Source organism: Opisthocomus hoazin, chromosome 2, assembly GCF_030867145.1.
Source record: "Opisthocomus hoazin isolate bOpiHoa1 chromosome 2, bOpiHoa1.hap1, whole genome shotgun sequence".
NCBI lineage: Eukaryota > Metazoa > Chordata > Aves > Opisthocomiformes > Opisthocomidae > Opisthocomus > Opisthocomus hoazin.
The window spans coordinates 41,625,500-41,648,965 of record NC_134415.1 but is presented as its reverse complement, the minus strand read 5'-3'; the positions used below and the strand labels follow the sequence as shown (position 1 = coordinate 41,648,965).

The following is a 23,466-nucleotide window of genomic DNA, read 5'->3' as shown; positions in this document are numbered from 1 at the left end:
TAGTATTTTACTGGTATTGTAGGTTAATTTTATCTTTCTGTGATATTCAAATATCATAGCTGATTTTATTTGTATAATGCACTACCTTTCTCAAAAAGTGAAGAGTTTCCAAATCACTATTTTCTTCAGAATGAATCGTGATAGTTAAGTGTTGTATTGTTTCCCTCTTGTGACTTCAAAATTGACTTTTCTGTGCACCCACTCACGAAACGTCATGTGGCAACCCTGGCAGTCACATATATGTCAAATACCTGGAGGCATAATTAAGCCTTATGCATCTTAGACTTTGATTATATAATCAAAATCAGAGAACTTGAGCAATTCAAATATTTGCCTTGGGATTCCTGCTTTACCTTCCACAAAACTCCGCATGCTAATATAAGACACAAGTAACACCGGATCAGACTTTCACTATTAAATGTGTGTTATTTGTTTAGTGCCTTACCAGTGTGTGCTTCTGTTCGCAATACATCATTCCAGCCTAGTGATGAGCTTCTGTATACCCCACTCATAGGCATTTCTCTTGGATTATTTTGTCTCTGCTGATTTAAAAATTATTTATTCTTCTGCAGGAAAATTTCTCTGTGGTTTTGGGGTAACTCAGATTTTATTATATGAAGCATGTAGGTTTTTTTGAAGCGAATGTTACAACCTTTGTAAGAAGCACTTATTAGTATGTTCTGACTTCCAAAGACAACTGTTCAGAAGTTGATTGTGTGTCAGAGTAGGAAACATAATCCATTGTGAAAAGCAGTCATGGACCTAAGCACCATGAGAATATTCTTTTCAGGGGCAAACTGTCTACTTACATAGCTAAAACTATTTAAGGCCAAGCCTATAAAGCTTAAAAGGAGAAAACATTGCAACACTTCTACATGCTTAATTTTCTGGGAGAGTAGGAGGATATACTTCAACTTGCATGTTGAGGAAAATAAAACTTGAAAGATCAGGGACTATCTATTTTTGTTTAGGTTTTTCAGTTTAGTTGTTTGGGGGTTTTTTTAATGACAAATTTACAAGTTTGGATTTTTATGGGCAATTGGAACCTGAAAAGTCAACTTCTGTCTTTGACCCACCAAAAGGGTATGAAATTAATTCCTTTCTCAGGAAGACTGAACTTGATTGCCAAGTATGTCTGATTCTTCCCAGCACCTCAGGATGTTTAGTGCTAAGAGAATCTTCTTGCACATGGCTGGTTTCTCCCGTTTGTACTGGCACACAGCTGCATTCACTCATCTCCCTCCTCCTCTTTACCAGCTAACCCCAGCAGATTTCACAAGGAATTGCTGATGACCATCTTCCCTGGGAGAACTTCACCTCTTCCTGATTCAGGTCTCTCATTCACTCTCTGATCCAGATAATCTGAAGCTGCAAATGGCAAGATGATAATTTATACAATAAATAGGTGTTAAGTGAAAATGTAATTCCACACCATTCCAAAATTCTTCTGCCTTGATATCCATGTCCAGCTTTTGGATGCTTGCAAGTTTAATGCTCTGTTCTTTCTCTTCGCTTCAAATTCACTATTGAACTGGGCTTTGGGTTGGTTTACCTTGTTTGCTTTGACTTTTTGGGTAAAATTACCTTGGTAAAGACAGCATGCATCTGAGTTACCAGGTAAGATGGTGTGTTTGTAACAAGAGAAAGTAGCTCTGTCCTTAAATACACCTTCTGTTTTTTGGAGTCACTGAAGCATATTTGTGTTCCCTGTGATACCTCCGCAGGGACCTCGTGGGAGGTCTGTGTGTTGCTCTCGTAGCATAGGGTATATGTAACAGGTGAGCCAGCACTGAGAAGGATGGAAATAATCTAGGTCTTTGTTAAATTGGGGATGTTTACAGCTGCTGGTAAGTGATTTTCATAGTCAGAGAAGAGTACATCAGAATAAAGGCATGGTATGGCTGATCAGTGATTCATCTGGAAGGCTGCAAGCAAGTACCCATGTTCATGATTTGTTCTGTCTAAGGTCTGTTTCTTGCTGTGTGTAGTTATGCTTGATCTTTTTTGGGGTGTTTTAACTGATGAATGGGAGTGAGGTCATGACAACAGGGTTTTTTTTCCTAAAAGAAGATGCATGTCTAAACCAAACACTTCTTTTTTTAAAAAAGGAAAGCCTAATTGTATGATTTGAGAATAATGAACTAATGAAGAGTCTTTCCATGCATTTGAGTTACATTGCTAACTATAATTTCAGTAAATACTGTGATACTGTCATACAGATTGTAAAACCAGCTAAGGTATAACTGGTCTGTGACTGCAAGTGTAAGCTCATCCCGACTGATTCAAAGAAGAGTCAAGTTCAAAGTGTGACAAACGTTTCCTAGTCATTATAGCCCACCAGTGGAATGTTTTCCTTTGGCCTAACTGCAGGTGAGGGCATATTCAAGTTAGAATCATACAACCATAGAATAGCTCAGGCTGGAAGGGGCCTGGAAGGATCGTCTGATCCAACCTTTTGTGGTAAAGAGAGCCTAGATGAGATTTACCTAGCACCCTGTCCAGTCGCATCTGGAAAACCTCCCGCGATGGGGACTCTACCACATGCCTGGGGAGGTGGTTCCAGTGCTTGGTTGTTCTCACTGTGAAAAATGTCTGTCTTACAGTGAGGTGAAACCTCCTGGTGCAACTTGTACCCCTTGCCCCCTTGTCTTCTCCATGTGGCTCCAAGTTACTCATTAATTTCTGGTTGTTCCTCTTCTCTTTGGCAGAAAAGCATATGCACTAGCATTGGCAAGTAGTTTTTACCATGCCAGTTGCATAAATGCTTGCACACCACACCATATATACCAGTTTTCTCTCAAGATACTTCAGAAAATTAACTAGAAGAGGTTTAGGCAAACTTTCTTTCAATTCACCTTGACCACCATTTTTACACCATAGTATGAATATTGAAAATTTAGCTTTATGAAACAAGTTGCTGTCAAGATGCAAACTGCTGATGTATATTTACCTGGAGAACATGCGAAAAAAGAAGTGCCGTGTCTCTCTCATTGCTTTCTGAACAGGCACCGCAGTAAATCTTGCTTTTGGTATAAGGAGTTGTAATGTTTAGTTATTCTAAAGGTGCGGTATAATAACAGATTATTGTTGTTCATATCTGTGTAATAATTGAAACTCCCTGATCATACTTTCCATTTTACACATTGTCAGAACCTTGGACCTTAATCTTGCACTTTGATTGACAGTCGCGGCCGGGGAAAGAGCACTCTTATTGTTTGTGGTAGTCGCATCTGTTCAACTTGATTCAGTTGAGAGTATTTGCATATTCTTAAGTATTTCTTCTGAGAGGGCCTAAATCCTTCTCAAGTGTTTGATGCATTTTTGAAATTCATTCATAAGGTATCTACATGCACTAATAGTTCTGTATAATATTGCTGTGCATAATCTGACAGATAAGACTAGTTTTTTAAACAAGGTATTCTTTGGGGATGACATATTACATTCTGACTTATTCTGCTGGGCAGAAATGTCAAGTACTTTGAAAAAGGATGCTTGAATATTTTGATTGAATTAGTATCCTTTATTCAACGCAATTTGTCAACTGCAATAAAATGTAGTCTTATTGTGAGAACATTTATCAAAAGAGTTAACAGCAGGGCTTTTTTGTTTTATTTTTGTTACTGGAGCTGCATTATATATAATCGTTCTTTGCTGCTGATGCTGATATTAGGTGGAACAAGAGAGTAGATGCTTAGATGCATTTTAGATTAATTTGTGTGAATTGTTAAACTTTGAGCAACACCTTTATCTTGAAACAACTTAGGCTTTTGAAATACAACTTAAGCTTTTATCTTTCTCTTTTCTTGCTTTTTATTTTTCCCTTGCAAAACTGTTATCAATATTTTTGGAAGCATTGTCAACCTTTATTTCAGAAACCTGTCACTCTTGATAGTACACTAGTGAGAAGTACCATTGCTTTGAAAAATATTCAGGCATTATATTTGGACATTGAACACAGCAGTTCAAAATATTAACTTGATGGCCTCATACCATTGTGTAAAGAAATATATGCAGAATTAAAACCCATGTCTTCCATGTGTTGGAAGTCCTAGTCCAGGACTATCCAAGTTTGGACAAAACTAGTCCAGTTTGCTGTCAGAAGAACTGGAGATATGTTCCCTCTTGCTTAAATGGATGTGTGCTGTGGATTCTGCTACAAGCTCAAGCCCTTAAAGGCCTGGGATCTCATAAGGAAGACCACTAATCATAATGTATAGCCTTTTTTTCCCCTCCATTCCACTAAGCAAGTGTTCAAAGAGCCACCATTAGTAGCTGTCCTAGTTTAAGAAATGGATTTCTGTTTCTAGAAAGGACCATAGCAATCCTGGCTGCCTGTGTTCTTGAAACAAGAATGATGTGGATTTAGTAAGTGTATTTTTTATTTTAGGCACATGCAGGTTTTAGTGTAACATCACCTTTTACATAAGTTTTGTTTTTTCTTTGCTTTCAGGAATCTCCTTCTGGACGAAGAAAAGCTCTTGCCACCAGCAGCATCAACATGAAGCAATACGCAAGCCCCATGCCTACACAAACAGATGTCAAGTTAAAATTCAAGCCTTTGTCTAAGAAGGTGGTATCTGCCACACTACAGTTCTCTTTATCTTGTATTTTCCTGAGGGAAGGAAAAGCCACGTAAGTTGTTGGGGTTTTTTTAACCAGATAGCCTGCTTTGTTTTGCTATTCAAAGGACTCTTCCGATGAAGAGCTCTTTCTGTATAGAACTGCAGAATGTAAGAGTATTCCTTCAACATACCTATGATTCCTCCCATGCTTAATTTCTTAACTGACTAAAAGTCGGTTCGTACTCTGATTTTAGTCTTTTGTTCTTCAGAGACAAAGGGCTTGTCCTCTACAGTTATAGATATTTTAAATAACAACAGCTTAAAAATATCTACAGGTTTGAAATCAGCAGGAGTGTATGTTTGTGTGCATGTGAGTGTTCATTCATCAATACCCTTAGCAGACTGCAAGGGAAGTGTGGGAAGGAGAGCTTCTTTCTATTTCACCTGTTTATATTTCACAAAGAGTTAAAGAAGGACAAAGCCAGTTGTAAGGTGAGAGAGGGTGGAGTCAGAAGTAAGATCTTGGGTTGAACACAAGAACACCCTGTGGAAAAGAGTTCAGCTGGGCACTGATTCACACTCGCCCTACTCACTCATCTGGTTCCATCCCTTATTTCAACAGCCTTTGGAGTGCAGAGGATACAGATTATTTCTGCAGGTGGTATAACCTCTCCTGCAATTTCTGTTGGATTCAATATGTCAAATGATGACAACTTGATGTGGCTGGAGGATGGATTGTTTGTTACCCATCCTGTTTTGCTTTCCTTTTCTGTCTCTAGAATATGGGAAAGGCAGAACAAAGAGGGGTAGATGGGGAAACTACTGCTGTAATTGGTCTTTTACCTCTTTAATTTCTTATTCTCCCAAAAGGCGAACAGTTTACCTCTAGCTTTCAGTATTCTGAAAGCGCTTGTAGACATTGTCCACTGCAATACAAGTGCACTGAAACTGTTGCATGAACAGCTTTCCAGACTCTATGTTGAGGCATACATTTTGACACAAAAAGGCTTTTTATGTGCATGCTTTGAAAGCCACAGATGGATTAATAGCTGTTAATTACTATGACTGTTTCCCTCCTCTGATTAACCTGTTGTGAACCGCATTTTGACCTGCCATATAAGAATGATTTTTCTGAGTATTTAGCTGTGGTTTAACATGGTATTGCAGCTGAAAATGGGAATGAAAAAGTCTGTGTCTGGTAACCTCTTAACTTTTTTGGAACAACCAGCATCCATGAACTAAACAGTAAATAGCTATACTAGGCTCTTAGTGCTTTATGAGGCCATAATTTGTAAAAGCTGATCCATTTAGGATCACATATGTCTCTTTCCTGTTGAAATTGATAGGCTTCGGACTGAAGACTGGAAGTCAAGTAGGCTGTAAGGTAACAACAGGGCTTTGATATTGCCCTTAACCAGGGACCTGAAAAAAAAAACCCCTGCTGTTTGTGAAAGTGTAGGTTTCCAGTGTGTGTAAATGGAGACTGTCTTAGTAGTGAAAATAAGAGAGAATTCAGGTGTCACATACATGACCATGCAAGAAAAGGTAGCTGACGTACATCTCTTATAAACTCTTCTAGTTCCATGAAGTGAGATTCACTTTTTTATTTTATGCACTTTATGAAGATAGTAATGCAATTTGTTGCTGTGCAGTACCAAAAATCATCTTATTTCTAAAATACAGAAAAAATGTTATGAATACAGACAGGGCAGTAAAAAGAAATAGTACCTTGGTGACCTTTTAATTTCTCATCCTTACATGAACATGTGATATATAGGAGCTGTGTGCTAACTGCTCCCAGGTTTTTATCTTCAGTGTATAAAAGAAGCTGCCCATAGGATGCTACATTTTCCCCCTGTGCTTAAAGAGTTGATTTAATCTGTTGGTTATCAAAACAGGAAGACGAAACCTTGAGGATTCTGCATGAATGGAAAGGTCTTCGTGACTTCCTTATAGTTACTTATTTTATATTTATTATTATTAATACTTTTTATAGAAGTATTTAGTTGTCCTATGTAACTGCGGATTCTGTAGTGCAAATTACTTTGAACTCACACAGTAGGAAATGATTGCCCCAAAGGTACCAAATGGTACCTTTAAAATAATTTGTGTAGTTTCCTTGGCATTATAGTTTCCTTGCCATTATTACGTACCAAATCTGTGCACCTGGGTTTATTATGATCAGCATCAAAGAAAATAGAATAATTTGGGTTGGAAAGGACCTGTAGAGGTAGCTAGTCCAACCTCCTGCTTTAAACAGTCAGCTATGTTATCAGAGCAGTTTGCTCTGGGCTTTACCCCACTGGGGCTTGAAAACGCCCAAGAATGGAGACTGCACAATCTCTCTGGGCAATCCATCCTACTGCTTGTTGATGACAGTTCCAACTTTTTTCTCACATCAGATCAGAACCTCTCTGGTTTCAATCTGTGTTCACTGTCTGTCATGCTCCTGCCTTGCACCACTGCCTTCTCAACGTCCTCATCAGTGCTGGCAGGCTGCTGCTAGGTCCTTCTGAAGCCGTCTCTTCTACAGACTCAAGTCCATTTCCCTCAGCCTCTCTTCGCAGGGCAAGTGCTCCAGCCCTCAACCATCTCAGTGGCCCTCTGATGACCTTGCTTCTGTTTATCAAAACATTTTCCTGTACTGTGGGACCCAACACCAGATTAAGTACCCTAGATGCAGTCATGCATCATGACTTCCCTCAGTCTACTGCTTGTGGTCCTCTTTTAATGAGTCTCGGGATGCTGTTTGCCTCCTTTGTCTGCCAGGGCATGATGCTGGGTCTCGTTGAGCTTGCTGTCCACCAAGATCCCCAGACTGTTTTCAACAGAGGCGTTCCCTAGCCAGGCAATCCCCAGTCAGTCTCCTTCTAAGGAGCTAAAAAAAAATTTGATTAATCCCAATAAACATGTTGAAAAGGTTTTAAAAGAGAAGAGGTAAGACTGCTGTTGGTTCAAGAATGATATCATATACTTCAAAAATCTTGAGTTTTTTATGAAACAAGTGTAGAACATCTATTTCTCTGAATCTTTCCCTGCTGTCATCTTTTCATTAAACATATTCGATATGAAAGGTGCAGTTACGTGAAAGACATATATGAGAAACAGTCAAGTAAGAATTGAAATTGGCCATTGATATGTAGTGTTTTTTTGTCTTGTTAATGAATTCAGATACTTAAAAAAGGGATTTTAATTTCTGTAACAGTGTCAGGAGTTCTGAATGAATGTAGTGACAGATGTCACATGCAACATATGGACAGTAGGTCTGACCAAACATTTTCACTTCAACCAAAGGAGACCAGATAAGTGTTTACTAGCGTTTTTGGACTGGTTTAAAATTTTGAGAAGCAGTCATTAAATTGACGCTTAATGCATGGCAGAACTGTTTTTAACCTTTAGAATTTTGTTAATAGAAAACTTTCCCTTTAGAAATTAATATATGTATTTATTTTGTTCTTTCACTATATTCAAGGTCAGATCTGAGGTCAGAGACCTCCCTGAAGAAGAGAAAGCATAAAATTATTTAAAGGATTTTTAATAAGGCAGGAGTATCAGAGGTGGTATTAACAGACTGCATTTTAATGCATGGTTTGAAATTTGTTGTTTAGTGATGAAGACATGCAAAGCCTGGCTAGTTTGATGAGTATGAAACAAGCTGATATTGGAAATCTAGATGATTTTGAGGAAGACAATGAAGAAGATGAAGAAAACAGAGTGAATCAAGAGGAAAAAGCTGCAAAAATTACAGGTTCGTTTTTCCATGGGGATGATAATGTATAGTTCCCTCTGCTAACTGCCAGCTGTGTTCCAAGGATTTTATCCTTATGCTGTATTTCTATTTAATTTTTAAAAAATCCAAACCAAAATAAAATTTAGGACGGTTTGATGGAAGAGGGACCCATCTGTAACTCAACAAAGTTTAGTATTTGTGAATTTAAGAGCATTGGTTTGTGTGTGTGTGTATGTCCTGTTTTTAGGAGAGAATGCGCTAAGTAGGTAGCATTTTAGGGAAGCAAAGAACCGATGTGAACAGAGGAGTAAAAAGGTGGAGGGAAAGGGTCAGTGGGTGAGAAGGCAAGAGGACGAGCTGAAGTGATGACGATACTTTATGAGAATAACTGCGAAATGAGTTGTGCCGTGGGTAGGTGCTGAGGTTCTGCTCAATAACATGGTAATTCCAGGCAGCGTGCTTCTGCCTTTTGGTTGGAGGTGTCTTGTGGAAATGAAATCAGGAGACTATTAAAGGACTTTAACGGAATTTGATAGTAAGGTTGTTTGAAGTGAGATAGTGTAACTACATTTGAATTGCTTACTGATGAAAATGCTGAGTGTGTCCAGGATAGCTGAACTAATCGATGCAAGTCAGCTCAGGATGTGATGATGTTAAATTGTTGGTGGAGATCATTATGTAGCACTGCTCCGGATAAGTTCTGTAGGAACTCTTAGTGGAAAAGAATCAGGAAGAGAGAAATTAACTTATGGTGCCAGCCTCCATGACTGCTAGTGCTCTTTAAAAATGTCTGTTGAAATAATGGGATCCTTCTCTAGGGTGAGGAAAAGCATCCCAAGCAGAGAAGTGAATTGTCAAATCTGTTCTTGACAATCCTGAGGAATGTTGTTTGGGTGTTACAAAATGTTAGTTACATCTTTTCGAGCTTTCGTTGCAATCGAAAGGTTCAGCCTGAAGCAGTTATTACAAAGTTATATTTAGTGTTGTGAAAGGATGCAAATATGTTTTCTCCATCCTTTACATATTCAATTAAACATTTTGTACCCTGACCAAATCTCTACTTATACTGTATGTGTCTGGCACAGACCAGATTGGAAAGTCCGGAATGAAATATCTGGGAGACGGAGATAATGTATTCTTCGTCAGGGAGTGGAGAAATACCAGCCTGGTCACACTGAAATCATTCTCCAAGGTCTTCCTCTCCTTTCCTAGTGTAACCAGAATAATTCAGGTGTGTGTCATAACACCAAACAAAACCTGACATACTCACCAGGCCATCTAATGATCACAGAGAAGGGAAGGGCACATAAAGGAGAGGCTACATAAAATCTGTATAAACTGTTGTGCAGAATTGTTTTATTAAGCCTCGATACTGCGCTGAGGACAGTTACAGAAAACCCATGTACAGAAGGACAGTAGTTGAAAAGCAGCAGATCTTTCTCCTAAAATTGATTGATTTTGCGGTGTTCAGCATCTAAACAAGCCAAGAAATTATTCCTGAACAAGCAAAAAACTGGTGTAGATGCCCACTGTCCTTTGACTAGGTAGTGAACATCCCTGGAGGTAGATGGGGAAGGGTGAGCTGTCTGACAAACAATGCAAGGTCCTAGTTTCCAGTTCTTTTAGAGGCATTTCAACTTTTCCATCTGTTGTTGTGAAGGCCAAAATTATCTGTTCTAAGCAAACATTACAATACCCGCTTGAAAGGCAGAAGCAATGAATACTTCTGAATTACATTTTATCTATTCATTGTTCAGCCAGTCTGAGACTGTGTTCTAATGATACAAGACGGGAGGGTTGGGTTCGGGTTTTTGTAGGTGCATCGTTAAGGGGACCTGAGCGGGGAAAGGTCAGTCTTGGACTTTTTCTTCTTGTGTTGGCTACAATGGCTGAGTTGCTTCGTTAGCCTGGGTAATTTTTCCCACGTTAGACAAGGAGTGGGATGAGAGGGATGTTGAAGGAGAATGAGTGCATGTAGTTTCCCAAGCAAGAAGAGAACATAAACTGTAGGACAGTAAGTAAACATTAACGATTAAAATGTAAAGGATCTATTTCAACATGTATTCAAGATTTATTTCATTGGCAGTTGGAGTGACTGCTGTAATAAATATAGTGAATGGGAAAAACGAATAAAACACAAAGAGAAGAGCTGAGGAACAAAGGGAGAAAGGGGTAGGAAACGTAGAAAAATGGGAAGAAATACAGAAAGAAGGAAATGCAACAAAACTGATATAGGGAAGTACTCTTTCTAAAATTTCTTTCAAAAATAATTGTGTTCACAGAATCCCATAAAGTTAATTGAGGAAGTTACATCACCCCGTTGAAAGCTTGCTGCGCCCAACATTTTCTCATCCGTTTCTGTGTTAGGGTGTTGGCAGCTGAGCGAGCTGGAATGCCTTTACTGACTCAGAGCAGAGTCCCCTGCGGCAAATCACTTTGCCTCAGTGCGCCTTTTTTCCCAGCTGTAAAATGGGGATACTGGCTGTAACTACTTCGTGGGAATGATGGGAGTATTACATGGTTAATGTTTGTAAGAGAGCTTTGAAAAAGACAAGTGCAAGTAGCAAAGCAGAAGGGATTATTATCTTACTTTTAACTCAAGGTCTTCACAGAAACATTGGATGACTTGATGACTGAAATGTTGTCATTCTGAAGCCACAGCTACAAGAGATGCTGCAAATCTTTATCACAGACACTGTTCCTTTTTGCAGTGTACAAAAGTTTTTTATTGGGCCCAAAGTTGCAGTTTTATACAGGAACAAATACATCCACCATTAGGAGAAAAAGGGAGACCTGCTGAATGGGGCTCTAGATGGTGCAGGTGAGTTAGGAAATGCTGTTTCTCTTCCTTGATGTGTTGCTTAACTTTGGGTAAGTATCTGTGCCTCTGTTTCTTCAGCTATGTAATAAGTGGCGCAGTACTGACCTACCTCAAAAGCACTGTGGCATTCGCTGTGGTCAACATGTGAGGTGTTGCCATACAACTGACCTTAAGATCAGACTGAAAGATATTTTCCATTCAAAGCATCACTTTCCTTTTAAAAAAAAAAACCCATCCATCTCAGACGTTTCCGCTTCCTTCCCAAGATTTCTTGCTTAAATTTTTAATGTGTAAAAGCTATATCTCCACCTAACTGTTCTATTTTTAGTGAACTTGAAAATGATGTTTGTAGCTGTGAAAGAAGTTTAAAATATTTTGCTTCTACACTATTAATACAGATGAATTTAAACCTCTCAGAATTATCCTCTCCTTAGTCTTCAGTTGAAGACAAGGCATCCTAGTGTACTTGAAGAAATGTGGCTCATAACTCACAAACTTAGGGTAGTAATAAGTATATTGCTTCTCTTAATGTTTTAATTGATACCTAGAGCCTCATTCTGTAGTTGGTAGTTGCTTCCTGCTCCATCTACTCAGGAGTACAGTGACGGTCCTGGGGCGCCACATGGACTCAGCAATGTGCCCGTGTGCTACCTATTGCAGGAGTCTGAATCCCAGTATATTTCAAGAGTAGGCTTCTGGAAAGCAGTATGTGTAACCCATTCTTGTGCTTTGCAAAACCATACCTCCCATGTAAACTTCTGATACCTTTAATCTGTGTCAGTAGCACCAATCTGCTTAAAAAAAAAAAAAAAAAGTGAGAGACAAGAATGAAAAAAAAAAACAAAACCCAGTGATTTATATGACATACTTGTAGAACAAGCTAATATATGTTTGTAGATAATGAGATTTATAAAAGATAATATAGGACATAAATCTCCAACCTACCATTTCCACACTCCAAAATATGACATAAACCATTTAATATTGTAATGAGTAACATTGTAGTGCGTACGGGTGTTTAGTTTGGCAGATGGGACCAAGTGATTCAGACCACATCAAAGAATTCCCTCTTTTTAAAGCTCTGAACTTAATTTATTATTTTCTGACAATAAAAACTGAATTGTAATTGTTTTGGGTTTTTTTCACATGCTAGCATAATGAATTGTAAATCATGTCAGCATCTCAGCCTATTTTAAACTAGTAATTTGTTTGTACTAGTGTTTTATAAAGTCAAGTCTGTTTTATTTGAGTACAGGAAGGTATTTTCCATTGTGTATCCTGAGTCTTAAAAATTCCCAGAAGAGATAGTATTATATGGTTCAGATCTCTAAGGTGTATATATGATTTTATACTGAAAAAAGATAAGAGTTTTTGGGCAGTTTTGATATTATTTTTTAGGACAATAGTCTTGTTTGTTGGAGCTAAACATAAGGAATTGAGGAGGGTGAAATTAACTCTGTATAGATAGATACAAATGTAATCCCATCTAAGTAGATTTTTGTTTGAAGGTCAAGAACAGTTAGGAGGTGAGGGTAAGAGGAGTTCTGCTGTGGCTTTGTCATTGTCAGCATAGATTACGTCCAAATTGGTAATTTGCAGATTGGCATATCTTTGCAAACCAGTTTAAATTTGCAAAATACATTTTTAACCATGTGACTGAAATATTTTCAGGTTCTGGACTCTGCTTTTGGCTTCAGGTTCTTCATGCTGTTTGTGTAAGCATGAAATTAAGAGTAGTGTCGGTGTGTCAACTGATGAAGATGTTGCCCTGTGAAAAAGCATGAGTCCCCCCCTGCTAGGAAGCTCTGGGTGGCTGTGGGCACCAGCATGAGCTGGGACAGGCATGATAATGATACTACTCAGTTTTCACCTCACTCTGATACCTTGCTCCTTATAACTAGTTCATAGAATGAAGTATGAGAGTCTGTGACAAACGTCTGCTTTCCTAAACAAAAGCGATCCAAGGAAAAGTCAGGTACACAACAACAGTGAACTAAAAGCCTTACAAAGAAGTAACTTACTGTGTGCACAAGATAAAGGAGATCCAAGAATGAATGGCATGAGAAATGTGCAGTAAAGGCATTTACGTAGCTTTAACTTCACTGGTGACACCAGAAGACATCATCTATTTCACTGTGGAAAGAGGGGCAATGATATTGAACAGGCAGGATCATCTCTCCTGCACAGGTTTCTCCTGCCTGTTTGTCAGCTGGAAGGATGAGGAACTCTGTCCCCTCTCCACAGAAACCTGTGCCTGGAGTCTTTCAGAGATGCCCCAGGCTCAATCCCCATTACTACAGAAGCTGCATTTGGCAGGTGCTGTGTGTGGGACTGCTTTACTGGGGGGATCAGAGAGGAATTTTTCCCTTTGGGGCAGAAGCCACTAAGACCTAGTTGTTTTTTGTTTCTTTCTTTCCTTCCAGAATTATGGAGGCATCGAAAACTTGATTAGAATTAAACATTAAGATTAATGCATTTTAAAAATTATTAATTCATGGCAATCCACAGCTATCCACTGTGGATAGAAGCTGAAAAAGGATTTTACCAGACAGTAGGGTGTTACTTGCATAGTATTACTGTGGCAAATTCAACCAATATGTACATTTAGTATGCATTCTCATAGCACAATACTGATCATACCTTTTAGAACTATTACATAACTACAACTTTTCATAGGTCGGAATTCAATGGTGACTGATTGTAAATGTTAAATAATCAGACTGTAAGTATAAATAAATATATAAAATGCGTGTGTATGTATTAGTTTTCTGTAGCCTTAAGGGTTTGGGAGGGAGGTAAATTGTTCTGGGGCTGTTTCGTGTTGATTGACAATAGTTTAAAATTCAGGTTTTCTTCACGAGCAGGAAAAGTCTCATAATTATATCTAGTACATCTAAGTTTTGAACTGAAATGCGTAGTCGTCCTCATAAAACTAATTACTGTTGCTGACACCAGGAATCCGGCAAGGTTTTGTTTATATCTGTTAACTGAGTTTCTTGTTGAATTCTCACTGAAGCACTTAACACAGATGCTTTGCTGTAGCTGTAGCATTGTAAGGACTCTTTCTAAGTGTATTCTTTTAATAACTCTGTCTTCTCTTTTACCCTCTCTCTCCGTCACTCACTCTCTTTCTAGTAACAGTGTTTGTTCCACTTCTGTTTCATTAAATGCCCTTGCCTTATGTTTGTCTTGACTGGCTTCTATTTACAGAAATTGTAAACCAGTTGAATGCTCTGAGCAGCTTAGATGAAGATCAAGATGACTGCATAAAGCGAGCAAATATGCCTTCAGCTAAATCAGCCAGTTCCTCTGAAGGTCTATGAGCTTTCCTCCTTTCTTTCTGTTTCTGATTGTCTGTATTTACTGTGACCTGTTGCCTTTTGACTCCTGCTTGTATTCAGCTGTCAGTTTTATCTCTGTGCTTCCACCCAGCATGACTCTCAGTAATTTGTAGTGCATCCAACAGGTAACAACACGATAGAGAAAGAACCTGTCTCCTCTACAGCTCCGTTGTTGTCTGATAATGAACAAGAGACGGAAAAAAAATGACAAAAAAAAAACCCCAGACCCCAAGCCTAAAACATTAGTTGTGTAGTCAATAATACTTACCTGTCTAGCTTGACCAAATGTCCTCTCTGATTTTACATGCGTGTTACATCCAAAACTTAAAATTCCATGTGGATAGTTAACATGTATGCAAACAACCAAAAAGAAATTGCTGTATTTAGCTTGTTAGATGTTCTGCAACATTTATTTAATGAAGATAATAGAAGACTTTCTTAGCAGTCATTTCTGTTATGTAATGTTCTGATCAGTGAAGAGAAGTTTCATTCATTTCACTTTTTTTTTTCTCCTTTGTTGGTGTAGTGCTGAAATGCATTAGATTAGTTGTGCAGTTCATGCCATACCCTGGTGCAGTGTTTTGAGGGACTGTCAATATGGGGGTTTTTTGAGCTTGAAGTATGTTAGGTGACAGCTTGTATCTATATTAAAACAATATTCCAACTTTTTTCTAGAACTTATTAATAAGCTTAATTTTCTGGACGAAGAGGAACAAGACCTGGCCAACTCTAGTACGAACCCTTTTGGTGATCCTGACACAGCAGAATTAAATCCATTTGGAGACCCTGAAGTAGAAGGTAATAGATTTGTATTACATAATTCGTCGTTATTTGCAAATGCTTAATAAAACATGATTTTTTTTTTTTAGGGCTACAAGCGGAAAATGTTATTGTGATTAAATACAATTATTGCATGCAGTACTGAGGTAGCAATAGCAGTGATCAAGTCACTGGAAAATGGATTTATCCTTTGAGTCACATCCTTATGTGTATTTGCCACTGGGGGCTACCAGCTAAGAGTGGAACCAGAGACTTTTAGACCTATCAGGTGTGTTACTAGTACTCACCTTGTGGTATAAATGAGCAACACATGATGTCAAGCGCCTCTGTTCTGTGTGGATACTGGTTTATATCAGAACTTCCTTCACTGCAATCTTCAGTGCATCACAGCTATTCTTGGTCAGCACTAATCTTCATTACTACAATTTAATTGTATCTCTTTCATTCTTCTGTTTTTGCTTTTATGACTTCCTTAGTTAAGCCTTCTGGCATCATACCTTGCACCACGTGGTGCACCCTTTTCCAGACCAACAAGCCCATTCTTGTTCTGTTTGAGTGAAAAATACAACCCCTGTAAGTTTTTAATCTGGTAAGACTTTGGTCATAAGGCCAGAAAGGAGCACCAAGACAGCAGGCATCTCTGCTGTTCTGAACTCCATGTCTAGATATGCAGGCTTCCATCTGCTGCCATCAAAAAAAGAGTGTATTATTTGCTTAGTTTGCAGCTGCTCAAATTACCAATCCATAGTTAATTCCAACGTATGAAGCTGTATGCAGCCTTTCCTGTTCAAAGCTCCAAGACTTTTCTTCCCACGGAAAATACCAAGGAGCATTTGCCACCTTTGACCAAACCCCAGGAGCCACTCTGTAGTGACAGTACAAAAGAGCCACACTGAGCAGGAGCAGCCCAGGGTACAGCTGTGGGATTTCTAATGCCAGGTCTAACGAGGACGCATTTCTAAGCTGCCATTTCCACCTGTGGTTACTCTCTCTCTCTGGACAAGCTGAATGTTTACTCACAACGTGGCTTTTCTGCCTTCCACAGAGGCCAATGTGGGTGGTGATCTAAGTCCTGTCATACTTTGGCTGTGGTGTAGTCTCACGGCTTGCATTTCTCAAACAACAACATTGCACTATCTTCTGTAATTGGCCATTGAAGCCGTAAAGCCACTATCCTGGGCCCCTTCTCCGTCCTATAAAGTTGTCGGGTGTTTCTAGAGCTGCAGAAGTGAGTTGTTTTTCAGCTTTGTAGATACCAATATACATGGATACAGTTCTGGTCTCTAGATCTTTGGCTTCATTTCCTGTCTGTTCCTTGGCTGTGAATTCCCTTAGAATCACAGAAGGAGGGAGAATAGCCAAGGATATAAAACACCTACTATCATCCTTTTACTTGTTCATACACAACTTTCTCTAAGAGATCAGCCTATATTCCGTTCTTCCTTTGTTGCTCTAGAAAGAAATGCACCATCCTCTCCCTGGAGAGAGCTGTGCAAGTCCCATCCTATCTAAACTGCTGTTTTCCAAACGTAGCTTTTCTTTGCTTTCCAAAGTGAACCTGCACTGGCAGAAAGCAGCAGGTCTTCTGACCACAGAATACAGGAACAAAGAATCAGTTCCTTCTCATCTCAGGGACAGGGAGATATAAACTGGTGGTGTTTCTTAGTGCTGGAGTAGCTTGACACTTCATGCTAAGTTCCCTATGAGCAGCCTGCATCCAAGGCTCCAGCCTGCTTATGTTCCCCAAAGACTCCCAATACATGTGGGGCACGTTTTTTTCAGTCGATTCCGGTCCCTTTGGTGGCATCTGGCCTTTACTGTTATCTTCAGTCACAGTCATGGACACACTTCTCTGTTCCTCTGGGTCTGTTCTCTCTACTTAGCGAGTCTCAGGGCTCAGGCTGTTGGTTCCCTGAAGAAGTCCCATCTGTATGGCTGTGGGCAGCAATGCTGAGTTGTTGGGTGTGTGTGTACCAAATATTCCTCCTACACGTTGTCGCCATCATCCAGCAGTCAATGTAAAACAACATGATGGTGATTTCGATAAACAGGGTGTCACTAGGTTCTTCCTACTGTGTCATAAGGTGTTTTTTATTTGGGAGTGATGGAGCTTCTGTCAGGTTCACGTGGCTGGAGTCTGTGTTCCTGGAGCAACGAACCAAGTGGAAGATCTGAGGTGTTTCAGACTGTCAGACAAATAATGGGACATCTGGTGTGGCATTTTTAAAGCTTTTACTTTATGATTAGTGGCTCCCCAGGATTTCTTCTAGTCACCTGAGACACCTCTGAGAAGTGCTGGCCCTTCCACTCCAGAGGTGGCTTCTCCCTGTGATGGGGACTGGTTGTGTTCCATCTTCCCTTGCTTGGCCTTCTTGATGTGTGTCTTTCCTCCAGTCCTCTTCCTTCACAGAAAGTGGAGGAGGGAAAAAAAGATGCTGAGACAAATTAGTTAAGACAGTTCTGGTCTTCAGCAACAGCAGAGTCTGCTATGTATGCCTGTGGCTAATTGGATCAGTATCTCTGTATGGGGTACACCTAGACCTTACCATTCTGGTGAGATTTCCCTTTCTGTTGCACTACATTTTGAAGCTACACGGTATCGAGGCTGTTCGTACCCTGTCGCTCTACCGCAGAAGGCTGACCTGTTTGTTTCTCATTTGGCCACAGGTATATTCCCTCATGGTTTAGGACATTTCTTCTACTCTGAGACCTCAGGCTTTCATTGCTGCCATCTTTTTTCAGGAAGCTCTTTGAGACTATGCCCACTTGTTTGCTTTTGCATCCTTAAGTGAATGTGGCCTTTTTGGTGGCCACCCCAGGAGCTTGGGAGCATGACAGAGGTTCAGGGGTTTAAGGCAGACTTTATGCTATGGGCTTGAAAAGTCACATTGCCTGTTTCACTTGTCTTGTGATCTGCTTAAATCAAGATACTGACCTTTTATGCATGCAGGGACAAAATATTTTTCTATTCATTACATGTTAGTCTGCTTTATCTTTTTATCTGGACAAGGGAAGGTCTTGAATTTAGACTTTGTGAAAGTTCAGAGTCTTTCTGTTCAATTTGTTACTTAATTTCCCCAAGATGTGCAGAACAGCCATCTGGAGCCTCCTTTCCCAAGTGCTTTGCCATCAGACTGCTAGAAGGCACAATGCGCTGTTTGGCAGAGGTATTCCAGTGATATTTCTATCAAACCTGTAACCTGTGTGCTTAGTGAGAGAGCACTGTGAGCCACCCAGAGTATGACTATGTGTGTAATGACAGTCACTCAAAGAGAAAGCACGATTACTTGCCAGTAGATACTTGTTTCCTAGACAGATATTTCTTGTGCCTGTTCATAAACCAGCTGCTTTCCTTCTGTCTTCCTAATCCCGTAATCACCTAACCCTGGGAATGCAGGGTGGAGAGAAACAAAAGGCAGGAGTGCTCCCAGCATCCATGTGCACACTGTGGGTGCAGTGCATGGCAGAGGGTCATCAGCAAGCTGTCTCTGGACGCTGCTGTAGTTTAAAAAGTCCTTAGCATAAATGATGTTATGCAGACAGTGGAGTGAATGTGTGTATGAACAACTCACCTCAGAAAAATCTGCAGCTGTGTTTCTTGGTTGACGTGTCAAATTGAGGCTTATTCCCTCAGCATCTAGTAGGTCAGCTAGACATTGGAAATCTGGAAAGTGAAAAATAATCTCTTTGAACAGTATATGCGTACAGCTTTATACTACATGATATGTAGAAGACAATATGAGGACTGCCTTTTGAATTGTCTTTTAGTCACATTACAACAGAACTCTAATATCAGTTAATTTTTGTGCGAAATATTTTACTTGGGGAAGTCAACATATACAACAAATGCAAGTAGAAAACAACAACACACTTTCAGCACGCCAGATATTTTTTTAATTAGGTCGGGAATGCAAATTTGAAGTTGCATATGACCAATACAAGTTTCTTGCAACACACCTGAGACATGAATGTAACTATTTGCTGGCACAGCCTCCCGCTTTCATTTAAAACAGCACTTACTTTGCCAATGTGTTTCTTTACCTTGTGTGTAGACTTCTGAGCTGCCTGCAGCATGTGTTACACTGCAAATGAAAACAGTGCCACAGTGCAGTACCAAACCCCAAAATCCTTCTAGGATAGTCCGAAGGAGAGCAGTACGAGAACTGACATAGAGGAAAATGATTACTCTGTCCTTCGCCTTATATTTCTTAATGCAATAGTATGTGTTGCTGGTCTGACTATTAAGAAAAGTAACAGAAAATCATCAGTGGTTTATAGGGGTGCCAGTCATTATGCTTTCTAGAAGTACTGGGAAGTAACATTTTTATTTTGTGCTGTTTGTTACGCTGCTCACACCACCATCATGACTGTGTGCCTGCCAGCAGTGCAGTAAATGGCATAACTAAATATCTTTCACATGTGGCTTGTTCTTTCATCCTTTGCCAAGGGGAAAGTGGTGTGTGTAATGTTTTGGTGGGGGGTTTGCTTGTTTTTAAGGGATGTGTCACAATGTTTGTGTAACAAATGGCAAGTGGGTTGAAGGGCAGGGTGATTTCTGGACATCCTTTGGGAACTAGAAGGCTGATCGTGCAGATAGGTAGTGTCAGAGTGATTACGATCACGAGCAGTGTTTCTCAGTGCATTTAGGGCAAGTAATGTTTCCAGAATCTGGCACAAGAGCTGCTGGTGCTTCTGCTGTAGTAATACTTCTGCTTCTCCTCTTGTCACTCCTAACCCTGTGGCTTTATTACTTAACCATGCAAAATTATTGTGAGTTTGACCCTTGGAGTGCCAAACTGCAAAAGTCGTCTGTTTGTTTGTTTGTTTGTTGTTCTCCTCCCCCCCTCTGTATACCAATGTAGAGAACTGCAATTTAAAAAGTTAGTTCAAGCAGAGACTGGAGTTCTGTGTTTTCAGCTGTGATTGATGATTAGGGGGAAGGAGGGGAGTCTGTTGACTCCTTAGTGTAAAATCAGCTTTAAGAGAGAAATAAGCCCCTTTTAAGCTCTTGTATGTTCAGCTCCCCAAAATACACTTCCCAACATCGTTAGGTCATTGAGAAAGTATGAGTGTATTTGTTAGAGAAGGTAGCAGTGGCTGCAGCTTTAAGAGCGTTGTTGTTGAGTCACGCTCCTAGCAGTTGGATTTGTTGTGAGGAGGCTCACAAAATGATGACCTGCACTTGATAGAAAAGCTAGTCCTAAAGGGTTTCAGAGACCCTGTGGGAGATAGCCTGGTTAGGTTTGGGTGGGGACCCTCTCTCCTGTGGGGCCACTGAAGGAAGCAAGGGGGGAAAAAAATAGTATCTTGGATGACAAGAGGAGAGAGAATGAGCAGCCAAGTTAAGAGGGTTTTAGCTGAGTCCCTGCAAAATTCTGCCTATATAAGTGTCTTGAAAACGATATTTTTTCAAAGCTTTTTCCATTTCAGCCTGCGTGTAGAATTTTATTAAATCTTTTAATTAATAATAAGCCAGAGGTCTCTGAGCTCTGATCTGCAGTGCTGCGTGTCAGGCCAAACCTGTAGATACTATTGAGCCAATTAACGACAGAAATAATTTTGTCCTAGGAAGGGTTACATCACTTGATCCAAAGTGTTGAAATATAAAAAATTGCAAAAACCATTTGCATTGCCACTTAAAATTTATCAGATTTAAACATGCATTTAACTCGTAGTTTCCAGGAGACACTGAAAAGCAGATTAAAAATAAGAGCTTACAGTATAGTTTTAAGAGATTGTTTCCCTGAATGTTTTTAACTTTGGGAAATGTTACTGACATTCCTTCTAGTAATATTTGTTTGAATACTGCTTGTGAGTTATCAGCAAGTTTTGCTCATATATGATAACGTGTATTTATCAACAGATTCATGTGCAGGTGCAGTGATCTATCATATGGAGTTGCAGAAGAAGGTATTTGTAGTTGTGCACTCTCTTGATAAAATATTTTGAGTGAAGTTTAAAGTAGCGAAAGTTTTGGTTAAAATGTCATCAGTAAGTCACACAACTTGAACAAGACATACATCAGTCATTCTTCTGCATTTCATAAAGTTACATCTGCTTCTTAGATGAAACTATCTTTTGAGGGCAGATCTCAAAAGCATTTCCGCTTGGCCTGGTTCATCAAATCACTGAATTTGTGGGTAACATTTGAGTAGTATCCTGACTACCATGAGCTTAGTCATGTATATCTATGCGGGATTTGGCTTACCTAATTTTAGACATTAACAGTTTGGACATATATGTGTAAGCTATGACTGTCAAGTGGTCTAGCTCAGGTGCAGATACCCACACTGAAGACATCTCGGGGCAAGCAGGGTGAAACTTTTGCTTGCCTTGACCACCTGCACTGGACACCAGAGTGATGCGAGTAAGCCGATGTAGAACCTCTCTTCCAGTCTTAGCTTAAAATAGTTGAAAAAATCCATTTTAAATGTTGGACTCTGCTCCGATGTGTTTCATCTATGATACTGTCAAAGGATTCTTGCTTGATTTGTGTTTTGAAGAATTTCTGCCTTGAATGATTTTTTTTTCCCTTGTCAGTCAACCTGTAGACCTTCAGTATTAACTTATTGTGGCTTTCTCTGTATCATCTTTCTTCTAAGGATGCGGGCTGTTGAACAAATCACCACAGATAAATTAGGGTGTGAGCTTAATATGCATCACCTACTGTGCAGTAACTACCCATTCTCCCAGGATAAGTGCCCAGTGGTTTAGCCCCTTTTATTAATGGATAAGCATGTTGTGTTTACTCTGGGACAGGAGTAAACGCATGCACTACAGCTGACATCCTGCAAATACACACCCTGATTTATCCTGCAGTAGTTTGTCTATATGCCCATCTCCTAAGACACAGCAGAAATGTTGTTTTATGACATTCAGGTGAGGCTTAACTAGTTTAAACTGTAACAGGACCTCTTTTTTTTAGGTTTAGCTAAGACTATTATTGCAACCCTGATTATTTGGGTTAGTCACAAGGATTTTAATAAATTAGTTCTTTTTATAACACATTGTGGTAGTGTAAAGACTGATCATTAAGCATAATAATAACTGCTTGTGATCTCGCTTTACCTTCGTCCCATCCCATTTCAGTGTAGTGTCCGATTTACACTTCTCAGTCTTTCTGACTCCATTTTTTGACTTGAAACAGTGATAGCTGTGTTCTGAATTTGAAATGAAATATAAGAACTAATGAGATACATAGGAGATAGGTATAAATACTGTATAAGTTAGTTCTTTAATGCTAAGTTAGACCAGGTTGCTGAGGGAATAAGAACCTGCAAACCTCACCTGGAATTAAATAAACTTTTTAATGTAATTTTTGAATAATCACTGTAGGGAAATCCCATGGGGACAAGCACTGTGCATAGTTGTAAGTCTGTCCAGTTAAAACCTGCAGTATTGTCTGATAAAGTAGAAGTTTATTTTGTTTCACCCAGCTGAGCTCACCTTCAGTCTCAGATGAGTGGGTTATCCCCTGAGTGTCCACATTAGGCTTAAGTAAGATTTTCTTCTTTTTTTTTTCTGTTATTCCAGCCAAATCCACTTGGTTTCTGCTTTCTGACCATGGAGCAAAAGAATTTATCACTTCAGAAACAGACCCTTAGAAATACTATAAAAGACAGTATGACATTGTAGTCTTTGAGGTTCGAATGTGAAGAACCAAGAAGAGCAGCACTAGAAGTGTGAGGTTCTTCCTAAAATGAAATCTTTCCAGTCCCTGGTAGGTCTCAATTGTTCTGAGAAAGACTAAAGCCTTTCCTGCTCCAGGACTTTGTCCTGGTCTTAGTGCTGCCACCTGCACCTGGGGACCGTATTCCTGTCCAACGAGGAGTGCCTCTTGTTGAAACTGTAGATTATAGTCAGTCACACTGCATGAGATGGGGCTTTCTATCAGCTTGGGCTGTGCTAAACGCTGGAGGCAGGGAGAACTGGAAGTTTACTGGCAGAGTAAAGAACACGTACATTTTCTAACAATTCACCAGGATTAGCAACTTCAGTACATCGCCCATCCAAGACCAAGCAACTACAGTGCTGCTTCTTTCACTGACCCTTCCCTTTGTATAGTTGTGTGACTAGTGATTTTGTCTTCCCAAGTATTTAGTGACAAACATACTTGGAACTCCATCTTTTGCTTTTTCATACCCTTGCTACAAATATTGTTTAAAGGTTTTATTTTAAAGCTAAAAGGTATGTTTTGTTCAATTTAGTAACCGTACGTCTGAAAAAGAAACA

At 39.5% G+C, this 23,466-nt stretch overlaps 1 protein-coding gene across 11 annotated transcripts in view; it reads left to right on the top strand.

Moving 5' to 3' along the window:
- EHBP1 (EH domain binding protein 1) overlaps positions 1-23,466 on the top strand; it is a 231,255-nt gene that overhangs the window by 86,718 nt on the left and 121,071 nt on the right. For 8 of the 11 annotated variants that reach the window (XM_075413349.1, XM_075413357.1, XM_075413356.1 and 5 more), the window contains exons 6-9: positions 4,451-4,632; positions 8,171-8,310; positions 14,324-14,428; positions 15,130-15,252. In XM_075413349.1, coding sequence (XP_075269464.1) covers positions 4,451-4,632; positions 8,171-8,310; positions 14,324-14,428; positions 15,130-15,252 — 550 coding nt within the window. The remainder of the gene's footprint in view (positions 1-4,450; positions 4,633-8,170; positions 8,311-14,323; positions 14,429-15,129; positions 15,253-23,466) is intronic. The other 3 variants (XM_075413358.1, XM_075413354.1, XM_075413353.1) reach the window with 1 other exon arrangement.